We start from the raw sequence: 11710 nt of genomic DNA on the forward strand, positions 1-11710 counted from the left end.
AAATCTTGATGGCGAGTCTGACCCCTCGACAGCCTAGACTTCTTTATAGGCAGGAAAGCGTCTTTCCTTCTAGGAGGGTCTCTTGAAAGAACTACTCCCACAAGCGGAAGTGAGGGAATCCTGCATGTTACAAAGGATTCTATTCGTTTCCAAGTTCTTGTCCAACGGAGGTCTAGAAGATCGGTCTTTTACCGGTTCCCACAAGTCTGCGGGGGAAGGAAGCACATTCTTTGCCTTCTTAATTTCCGTAGGAAAATCCTCCTGAAAACGTTCAGGACTCGATGTGATCCTGGGCTCATCCCAACATCTTTTTAGGGGGCGAGAAAGATCCACCAATCTCCAGCCTCTTTTAGGAGAAGAATTCTCCGAAGAGGAGAAACACTCCCGTAGAATGCTTTTTCTGTAGCGTTCTCTGGCATTCTGTGGCGATACAGAAAAAGCCGAAGGGACATCCGACTGTTGGGGATCCTCCACAACCTCCTTACGGCTTTTGACATTCCTTCTCCTCTGGGCTTGGGAGCTTGAAAGAGGTCTAGGCCTGGGAGCGTTGTGGAGACAATCAGACGCCCCCTTCACAGCACTGGGGACACTTATATCACTATCCACAGCACTTAACTCACTTTGCTTACCTTCAATGGCCGCCAATTTGGTTTCCATTTTCCGAAGGGCGGCTTTGAGATTAGCAATCTCTGATGCCGAATCTGTTGGTTCTATCAAAGGAGCAGAAACTACATTAGATGGGGCAGTAAATGGAGAAGAGGGTATAACATTACTGATAACCCTGCTAGATACAGAACTAGGCAAGGCCTTGGAAGAAGACCTTCTCACCCTGTCTCTTTCCAACTTCTTCAAATATGAAGTTAGAGATTTCCATTCTTCCGCGCTCAAACCCCTGCATTCATTACAAGTGTTATCAAAAGAACATTCATACATCCTGCATTTCTTAAAAATAGTATGAGGATCGCCTTCGGCATCCTAACTTTGCACCCCACATTCACACACATTCTCACCACACTACCTGAGTCAGACATCATGTTGAGCAATCCAAATCAAATCCAATAAACGGTCCACAATCGCGTATGCCAGTACAATCAATCCAAATACGTCACCGAGAAGTCCAAACGAAGATCAATTGCGATGCAAAATACAAATCCAGCCGGAGATACCCACAACGATGTTGCCAGTATGGCCGACAGAAAAAATATGATAGAAAACGGGAATGGTTCCTATTCCTGCCACCCAGCGGCAGGTAGGTAGATCACCTGACCTACCGGTAGCTTGTGCGCGAAATTCAAATTTCTGTCGGATGACGGAGTCAAATAGCTAAGTATATATCTGACAGGTAAGTTGAATGTATAAAATTTCTGTTTAAGAATACCATCTGAATACTAATCTGCCTTGCAACCAGAAAACCATTTACAATATTTCACAGGGGGCAACTTCCATGGAGGGAATCTTGAAAATTTTACTGGAATTACTTTTCCTTTTATTACATTTAGCTCCTCTAAGGCACATTTTACCCTGTACCCATAGGGCTTTGGATATGAAGCGTATCTTTCATGAATACAAAAATTGCCTTTAAAATCTGGTCTCCCCCACAATTAGGGCAGTATGGAGTAAGCTCACAATTCCCACGCTCTTTTCTTCCACAGTTAAAGCATATAGGTGGTTCATTCCTTTCTTTTTTCCTGCATGTTGTAATCAGATGGCCAAACATTTAGCAATGGAAACATCATCTGGGAGCGGGAATATACATACTGTCTAACTGACAGGTGAAGCCATGCAGCTTTCAGAAATTTAGTGTCTCAAACAATCAAAGGTGAGTATCAAAGTAGGTGTTGGATGTAATATTCCCAATACTTTTTTCTTGATTCATCTCACATCAACCACCTTTTGATCAGCAAATTCTTTTCAGAGTCTCCTCAGAATAATGTAAGAGTTCAGACTGATTCATGTTTTGTGAGTCCTCAGAATAATGTAAGAGTTCAGACTGATTCATGTTTTGTGAGGAGTCCACTTTGCTGTGCTTCCTTCTACTGCATTAATAGATAGTAATTTTCTACTTTCATCTGGTGATGAAACTTCTATAAACAAGCTTCCTTCACAATGAGAGGCTATCTTTGGTTCTCTGCCAATGCATTCCACAATATCTCTATGGACATCAAATATATTCAGTTCTTTTATGTTTTTGTCAAGGTCAAGAGAAAGATATTTGTTATAAGTCTGGTTCTTGCGATCCAAGTAAAATTCCAATACCAGGATTAGCATTCCTATTTCTATTATTAACTCTGCTATTTTTTTCCTCTGTTCTGAACTACATAAGGGCTTGTAGTAACATCAAAGAATCACTGTTGTTTTCATTGGAGGAGGTTGGGGATGGCAAAGGGAGGTCCTTATCCAAGCCTAAGGTTGTCAACGGTGCCAAAGAGTCGGAGGGTCCAGGGGCCAGTGTACTAGAGACTAGTCATAGGAATTTGATAGAGAAAAAAAAATTAAAATAAAAATAAATGGGGAAAACACACACACAGCTACTGCTTGGGACGACCAACAAGGTATCACGGACTAGACAGAGTTCAATATTCTCCACCAACAACACACACAGAAGTTGCTTCCCCATGGTCTGCCCCATACCCTACCCTTTTGGGATATCACCAATATGCTTGCAGTGGCCCAGGTATGGGTCAATCTGCCTGCTGAGACTTCTGCCCCCATTAATGGGAACCGACTTCCCATTCCAACCATATTGGTCAGCTTCCGGACAAAACCGATGGGCTGATCCCTGGAGATGGTTCCACCCTCAAGATAGCAATGGGAAAATCCCATCACCATCTCTTAGGTCCAAACCATATTGGATGGTGACTCACCACCACAACTCCCACAATTAGCTATGAATCCAAACCCCCCAAGACCACGAACCCCTCCCAGACTCACCCAAGCAGTAAAATTTTGCGAAAGTGGAAATGTCCACGCCATTTAATGCCAAAAGTTTTGTAGGCGTTCCGTCAGGATTCCAGCCTTCGCAAGCTTGAAACCAGAATCCCTTACCCCCTCACCTGGTGAAGGAACCTACTCAAGGGGAGAGTGACGTATGTTCGGTAAGATCCTAAGATTGAACCAAAAACATAGTCTCGGGTTCAAACTCTGAGGAGTAAGACTCCATAGAATTCCTCTTATTTTTCATTATTCATTCTGGTATAAACATGAAGTAAGGGGAAAAAAGAGAGGAGAATTGACTATTCTTGCCCACTCTTCCCTGAACTTGTGATGTTCTCACTCTGTTAAACGAAGCACCATTTCCTACAACCATTTCGTTCACGTGAACACGAGCGAAAGTTGACCGGAGTCAAATGCAGTAAAAGCTGGTGAGAGCTTGCTATGTCTTGCTACGCATCTTTCTCCTCCATAATTGAACCTCGCAAAGAGGACTACACAGAGGACCTCCTCCTATCTCCTTCAGATGCCTTGTCCCGATGAACAGTGACATTGATCTTGGCACCTGAAGAATAGCCATTCCTGGCTTTCACAGGGGGGTCCAAGTCACCAATGCAGCTTGGTCCCTTCTCTCGTCCTGTGCTACTATTGTGATGGAGAGAAGACTACCTATCACCGACTGTGGATGTACGACCCCCTTTGGGGGTTGTACACTCTGAGAGACCCGTACATGGGTATACCCAACGCAGCCCCAGTTCCATGAGCAGTGCCCTTGGAATCAGACAGGAGAAGTAAGCTGGGTTCAAACTCCTGGGGCACCCGAGACACTATATTTTATGGATAGCATCCATTCTTCCACTCCAGAAGGAGCAGGTGAGCCAAAGAGACAGCCAATTACTTCCTCTCCATGGAAAGGATGCAGACCCTTAGAAGTCTCAAAGCGACTTTTAAAGGGGCGGAGAATACCTTCCTCTTCTTAGGACGTGGAACCCTTTGAAGAGGGAGGTTAGGAGGCGTCAGATGACAAAGACAAAAGATGTTGACCCCGTGAAAGCTTGCTGCAACACAGGAAGGGAGGGTGCTATGTCATGGCAAGGAACAGCACCAATCAAGAGCAGAGAGTTCATTTGTTAGAGCTGAGTACTCAGATAGGCAGAACTGTCTGGTCGAGCCGAGCCGAGTTTCACCCTTTCAACAAAATATTTTAGACTTTATTAAGGAAGTCGGAAATCCAATATAGACGCCATTTTCTTTCAATAACTTGAAAAAGCATCATGGGATTTTTCAGGAAGTTTTGGACTTACGTACTTCCTATAGGTAACCTCAATATATCCTAAAGTAACAGCTTGCTAATCAAAATGTCCAGGTTTGGCCAAAAAGTTCTAATTGTATTGTACTACGTATTCCTAAGATCAGATCTTCCAGTCCAGGAAGATATTCATGGGATGGTAGAACCAAACCCAGGGCCGTTTCTAGGCACAGGCGACACAGGCGGTCGCCTGGGGCGCCATTTGCTTGGGGGGCGCCAAATTGCCAACCAAAATTAATATATAAATAAATGAGAGAAGTATTATTTTTACGTGAATAATTCAAATAAATAAATACAATAGTAAACGCGAAAATAAATGAATAATGGAAGTGTTAATACTTGATGCAACGTTGTTTAATGTTTCGGAAAAGTTGGCGACACTGGATAGGTAGATGTCGTCAGTATCAAAGGAACTTTAAAACTAAGACAGCCGCCTGCTCGCGATGCCACCTTAGTTGAGTTCTAAGCATCGTGTTTACTCCAATCTTTACTTCTTTTTTAAGTCTTCTTAAGTTGTCAACGCAGCTGTCAAGCATTTAAGCTTTTATCAATCATGAAGAGGCAGTCCAAGCTGTCAGGTGCAGCAAACAATAAAAGAAAAAAGGAGGAAGGGGAAAAACAAGCCCAAAGTAGTGGGGAGTAAATCAAAAGAACATGGCTGCCATATTCCAAGAAAAAAGATAGTTTATACTGTTTTTGTTGCAAACTCTTTTCCCAGAAAACATTTAAACTAAGCAGAGATGGCTTTAATGACTGGAAAACCTGCAGTGACTCACTCAAAATGCATGAGAACAGTCCAGAACATACAAAGAACTGCATCAGTAAGAGGGTTGTGGAGCGCATAGTGACCGAAATTAGACAATCCAAATACTTTTCGATTTTTTTAGATTGCACTCCAGATTTAAGTCACAAGGAGCAATTATCTGTGATAATTCGAATAGTTACAGCTGAAGGCACTACACAAATTAAGGAATATTTTATCGGGTTCCTTGAGGCCGAGCAGACAACAGGAGAAGATCTCTCAAGACTCATACTAAAAAAACTTGAAGAGCTTAATATCCCCTTTGAAGACTGTAGAGGACAGTCATATGAAAATGGGGCAAATATGAGAGGAAAAAATAAGGGAGTCCAGGCTAGACTTCTGTGGGAGAGTCGAATCAACAGTGTTGAGGTTGTAAGATTCCAGGCTGCAAAAGTGAGAGATGCTCTTTTAGAGGTGAGAGGAAGCACTGCAGATCCGGCTATTAAAATTGAAGCACAAGCCTTAGCAGAAGAGGTGGGATCATACCGGTTCTCTATTTGTACGGTGGTGTGGTATGATATCCTTAAAAAAGTTTCACAATGCATGCAACTGGATGTAGCTGTTGACATTCTCAAGAAGGCTGAAACCTCCCTTGTTAGCTACAGAGACACTGGGTTTGCTGATGCCCAGACATCTGCCAAAGAGATATGTGAGGAGAAAAAGCAGGCAAAAGATTTGTGCAATACACTCACATCTGGGGATCATTCTGATTTAAATTATGATGAACTGATTGTAGAGATGCAGTCATTTCCAAAACAATGCCCAAAACAAAATATGACAACATAGACCTTCTTGTTTTTCTGGAGGAGAAAGGCCTGAAAGAGATCTATCCAAACATGTGGGCATTAAGAATTGCTGTCACTACACCTGTGACTGTGGCATCTGCAGAAACTTCTCTAAACTTAAGCTCATTAAAACATATTTAAGGTCCACTATGTCACAGGAGCGCCTAAATGGGCTGGCAATAATAAGTATTAATAGAGAAATATCCAAACAGATTTCGTATGATGACACTATAGATGATTTTACTGCAAGAAAGTCAAGAAGAGTCAGGTTTTAAATATGAAAAATCAGTGAAGAAAACTTGTATATAATAGTTTTAGCATAGCCCTCAACATATATGCATTGAGTTCTATGGTTTTAGAATGGCAAGATTACCTTTTTCAATTTATCTTGGGTAGGATTTGCAATAAAAAAAAGTATAATGGTGTTATTCTATTAAAATTTACAAAAATAGTTTGTATACTTTTGAGTCTATACTTTTCCTTGTTGTGTATACATATACGTGAAGATGATTTATTAATAAAGTATGTTGTTTTGTTGTGGAACTTGGAGGGAAGGGGGGCGCCATAACGAGTTCTTGCCTGGGGCGCCTAATGAACTAGAAACGGCCCTGACCAAACCAGTCGGTTAAGGGGGCTGGCCGGCTAATGCCATTTTTTAAGGACAGGACTTTGATATTCATACCACTTAATAAGGTGACTTGGGACATCTCCAAAACCGCATTATGATTTTCGCCCGTTGACCTTTGCGGTTTAGTGACGCCAGTGGGCGATTTATTCCAAAAAAAAATTTTAACCAAAATTTTTTCACAAAAATCTATCTTCCGCCCTTAATATTTAATATTAAGAACTGGGATTACTCCCATATATAGACCTGATGGTAAGAACCCGCCAATCAAAAGGTATGAATTTTTTTCTTTTTTTTAAGAATCATTTTTGTTTTTTTGCTCGATATGAATTTTTCATTATGGTAAAAAAAATAAACCCTATAAATCAGGAAACAAAAATTATAAAAAAAAAAAAAAAAAAAAAAAAAAAAAAAAAAAAAAAAAAAAAAAGACAAAACGAAAATGGGAAAAAAGGGCTTGATTTGATTGTTCTATAACGTCTTTCTGAGTCATATACCAAATTCCAATGTTATAGCTTTAAAACTAAGCGAGAAGATAGATTTTGAAGGTCAATAAGTATAGTTTGAGATACGGGCGTTCAGTTTTCCTTCGTATTTTTATAAAGACAAATGTTAATAAATAATGATTATTATGAAAGTATATTTCTTTTTTGTGTATTAATAAACCAAATCTATGTTATTTATCATAATTTAATCATAAATGATGATCCCTTTGCTCATATATTGTAGCCTGGAACACTGCGTCAGGCAAGACGGGGCACTCCTTCCTACACAACTCTCTCTCTCTCCTTCACTAACTCTGCTTATTACAGCAAATTTTCTTCTTCTGTATGTTAGAGGGCTGTATGTTAGCAGGATGTTTTCCTTGTACATTCCTCTTTGGCATGATGAAATTCTTGCCGAAACAAAGATAAACAAACGTAAATGCGAGAGAATGTCAGAGGGGAAACTCAATGGTGTACTCTCTTTTTCCAAAGACAATGTTAATAAATCATGATTATTATGAATTTCATATTCCTTTTTGGGCATTAATAAACCAAAACTATGTTATTTATCATAAATGAAGATCCTTTTGCTCAAAGATCGTAGCCTGGGGCCCAGTGTGACGTGTGCGTCAGGCAAGACGGGGTGTTACTTACTATGCAACCCTCCCTCTCTCTCTTCACTAACTACGCTAATATCACGTATATTGTGATATTCTGTAATTATATTAGAGCGAATTTTCTTCGTCTGTATGTTAGCGAGATGTTTTGCTTGCCTTTTCCTCATTGGTGTGATGAAATTCTTGCCGAAACAAAGATAAACATACATAAAAGCAAGCGAATGTCAGAGGTGAAACTCAAACGTGCAGACTACTTGGGGTTTGTGCTCATACTGAATCGTGGTTGAACTTGGTAGCTGACTGACATCCCTTCTGCGACTCATGGAATCTCTACAGATGCCATTGCTCACAATTTCTTTGATAATAATTATCAAAATTTACGATAACAGAAGAAATATTGCATTTTCTTTTACGGATCAATGTTTTTGGCTTATCGAGTTACGTTTACTAATTACCCTGTAACTAAGAAAGTATAAGGAATTTTGACGAAATATTTCATATACGTATTCTCAATTGCCATATGAAGCTCCATGAATTTTTTCACGACTGCATTTTTCGCCCTACACCCCCATATATATATAAGGGTTCTGGCCGGCCCTTTAAGATTTTAGGATGTCTCCTATGTAAAGACCGAAGGTTTGTGTTGGTGTAGGAACAAATAGCAAATTAATTTTTATTTTTCCTAACACACAAACCTGAAGATCTTTATATTTACAGCCCACCTCCGCTAACCCTCATTGTGGTGGAGGGGGGCTTATATGCCGGCTTAAAATAATCATGGGTTTGCATATATTGTAACTGAAACACCATCCACAGCAAACGTAAACAGGATAATCAATGAACACTCTGAAAATATGGAAAGAGCTCGGAAATTAGCGAAAGTCCAGCAGAGAGCGATGCGATACACGCCTAAACCCGATGACACCCAAAAGTAAAGTGGTATACGTACATCCAGGTGGAGGAGCTATCCCACCCCTTCGGTGGGATAGCCTAGTTCCTAATGTAAAGTGCTACTTGGGCGATCTAAGGTGTGGGCAGGGTGACCAGACGTCCCGTATTTAATGGGATTGTCCTATATTTCTGACATTTGTCCCATGTCGACCCTCCCCGGAATGCCTTTTCTCCTGTATTTTCAATATTTGGAAAAAAAAAATAAAATATACTACCTAGTGAAATTTGGCAAAATACGGGGCATGCACACACCAAACACCATCTCTTGAGGGCAGCTGGATCAGTGCAAAAAATGATAAGTGAAAAATAACATACTAGTAACAAGAAAAATAATTTTGAAAGGATTATGGAAAGATTTTCATCATATGTATTTTGTTGTCTGCAATTTATTCAATATATTATGGCTAGTCACTTCGGTTATAATATCCTTTAAAGCTGCAAAACATGCTTGATTGCAATATTGTAATGCTTTCACACATGTAATGAACAGGTTTGTAACAAAATCTACAATGAACGCACTTTAAAACAAAAGAAAAGTCAATGAAATAGGTCCTGGACAATCTGGACCCAGCAGAGAAGGAATTCGCACTGCATCACTGAGTGCGTGACTTCCACGGAAGTTGTGTAACTATATTGTTTAACTACCGCTTCAAATTAGGTGTCCCTTATTTCAGTTTTCAAAATCTGGTCACCATGGGGGTCGGGGGTGGCATAACTCGCTCAGCCAAGCCAGGCCTTAGTGTCTAAGTGAGGTTAGGAAGGTAGGATGTGGTTAGGTAAAGATCTGGCATTCTAGAAAAGGTTAGGTTTGTTTACATTTGTAGAACCTGTTCCCATTGCTAAGCTTTGCCTAAAGAGGAACCCTAAATGGACTAGCTACTACCTAGTAGTAACGGAGGTAGGCGATCCTCGCTTACCTCAGTAGCTTCGCTAGCCTAGGTAGGTATGTAGAATACTAAGTAGGTAACAGGTGGGTGAATAATCCTACGCCTACTAGCTATGACCCTAAACCACTGCGTTCATGTATAACTAGGTAGTAGGACGCACCTTATTGCTAATGCTTACACAACGTTTATTCTATGCAACTTAACATTTGGAGAGCTGTAACTGCTTACCGAAGACAGCTAGCTACCTAGGTATACAAACTACCCGAGAACATTAAGCACAAAAACCTTTAAGGTCCCACCGTGAATAAATAAATATTCATGAAATTCTTTACCTTCAGGCTGCAGTCATTCAACGAATGTCAACTTGCGTTAACTGTTAAAGGCTGTCATTCAGTGACTGTCGTGTGGCAGAATTTTCAATCATGATCACTCCCGAGACAGATAGGTATAGTAGGAAGCCACAGCTGACGGTCCGTCGCGTCATTCAAAAGGTTGAAACTTGAATCGTTCGAACTTCGATGTCATGACAACACATTTCTGTCGTCAAACAATCCCAAAACTTTCAAAAAGTGAGTTTTCTCATTTGTTTCGTTACACTATGGAATTCTAAAAACAAAGTAATATTACAATTCCACGAGAGAGCGCGAGTATCGTAAGTGTTTTTGAGTTGCTCCGAAATTCCAAATGAGACTGAAATTATGGCCGAAGTTAGTTGTTTTTAACTCACGTATACTGCCGCGCTCCCACGTCCCACCGATTAATGGGGTACCAAGCTATAGTCATTAGGGTTAGTAAAGGCATTGTGGTGACCTGTGGAGATTATAGTGGAGGAGAATGGATTGGATGTGAATAAGGAGATTGGATCCACAAAGAATGTGTGCATCTTGGTGAAATAAGTAAAAAAGACAGAGCGAAACTGCAATAGGCCCCAAGCTGCTTTGGCTTTGCCTGGAAATGGCCGAGATAATTATGAACTTCTTCAAAATGAATATAAAAAGCGCATAAATTGCTGAATGCCAGGAACAGCTATCTGTCGCACTTGCCGACAGGAGTGCTGAGTTTGCACATGGCCCGGTTGCCAGTGTGTGAAATTTGGTTACGACATTCGAAAATCTTGAAAAGGAAGTTGATTTAATCCTTGTTGGGTTTGCAATGACACAACGTCCTGGAGACTGGACTTTATTACAGGATACTCGGGAGCCAACTGACTCGCAAGTCGCAACAGCGTATACAGAATTGCCAATAACGGATGCATGCTCGGCAGCGCATGGCCGAAGAACATATCGTACATCCCCCCCTCAAGAATATACTTATACATGGCAAAAATAAAAAGGGGAAAAATACAAAACATATCGTACATCCCCCCCCAAGAACATTCTTATACATGACAAAAAAATAAAAGGGAAAAATGCCCTTAGATCAATGAGACAAGAGAAGAAACAAAAAATTAAAGCTAACTTCTCGATGCATACACAAAAACGAAATAAAATACATAAATTCTCTGAAAAGAAATATCAATTCCTGATGCAATTGCATACAAAAGGTAATAACATCACTCTACAAAGTCTTTGAGCCACTTGGGTTTACCAGCGGCTCTTCTGGGCCTATCAACGACGTTGGGCTCCTGTGTGGTGCGTGTCCCCTGTTCTGTCGGGGTATGGTTTGCGGAGGACTCGTGCTGGGACATGGGCGTGCCAGAGGGCGGAGCGATGACTCTCAGGTGTCGTCTGTTTCTTTTTGACAGCCTGCCGCTCCCGTTAAGCTTGACGGTGTACTGACGATGGGGCTTTGTTTCTGTTACTATGCCCGTTCGATCCCATTGCTTGGTAGCTTGGTTTTGTATGCATACATGGGTACCTAGTTCGATGGGCAGCAGTCTTCTGGTAGTGCCAGGGATGCGTATCGCCTCCTGCGACCTTGCCACTTGTAACTCCCTTCGACGTATCGTCTGCCTCCAATATCTGTCTACTAACAGGTGTCTCCTGGCCGTCGGTACCCCATCGCGCAGCTGGCGACCCGTTGCAAGCTGAGACGGCGACTTGTTAATTTCCCTGAGAGGAGTGTTGAGATACTGAAGTATCGCCAGGGCCGTTTTGTCCGACTCAAGGGCTCCAACCCTTTAATGTATTTTCCCGGAGTAGCCTCTTCGCCGATTTGACAGCTGCTTCTGCCCTGCCGGTTAGACTGGGGATACTGGGCCGACGACAGCCGGACCTTGACCCCCCATCTCTTGAAGAAGGCCTCCATCTCCTCGCTGGCCAAGTTCGTGCCTCCGTCAGTTGATATTTGTTCTGGGGCTCCCCAACGCGAGAATATGA

General features: G+C 41.5%; 1 protein-coding gene across 1 annotated transcript; it reads left to right on the top strand.

The window, feature by feature from the left end:
- The first annotated feature begins 5021 nt into the window (after positions 1-5021).
- LOC135207383 (uncharacterized) lies at positions 5022-5828 on the top strand. Its single transcript, XM_064239112.1, has one exon. It carries the CDS (start codon positions 5022-5024, stop codon positions 5826-5828), a length of 807 nt encoding a protein of 268 aa, XP_064095182.1.
- Positions 5829-11710: the final 5882 nt, after the last annotated feature.

The sequence above is a fragment of the Macrobrachium nipponense genome, chromosome 32 (assembly GCF_015104395.2).
Source record: "Macrobrachium nipponense isolate FS-2020 chromosome 32, ASM1510439v2, whole genome shotgun sequence".
Classification (NCBI taxonomy): domain Eukaryota; kingdom Metazoa; phylum Arthropoda; class Malacostraca; order Decapoda; family Palaemonidae; genus Macrobrachium; species Macrobrachium nipponense.

Excerpts from the sequence above, each read along its gene's own strand:
- LOC135207383 (XM_064239112.1), top strand. The coding sequence starts at position 5,022 with ATGCATGAGAACAGTCCAGAACATACAAAGAACTGCATCAGTAAGAGG.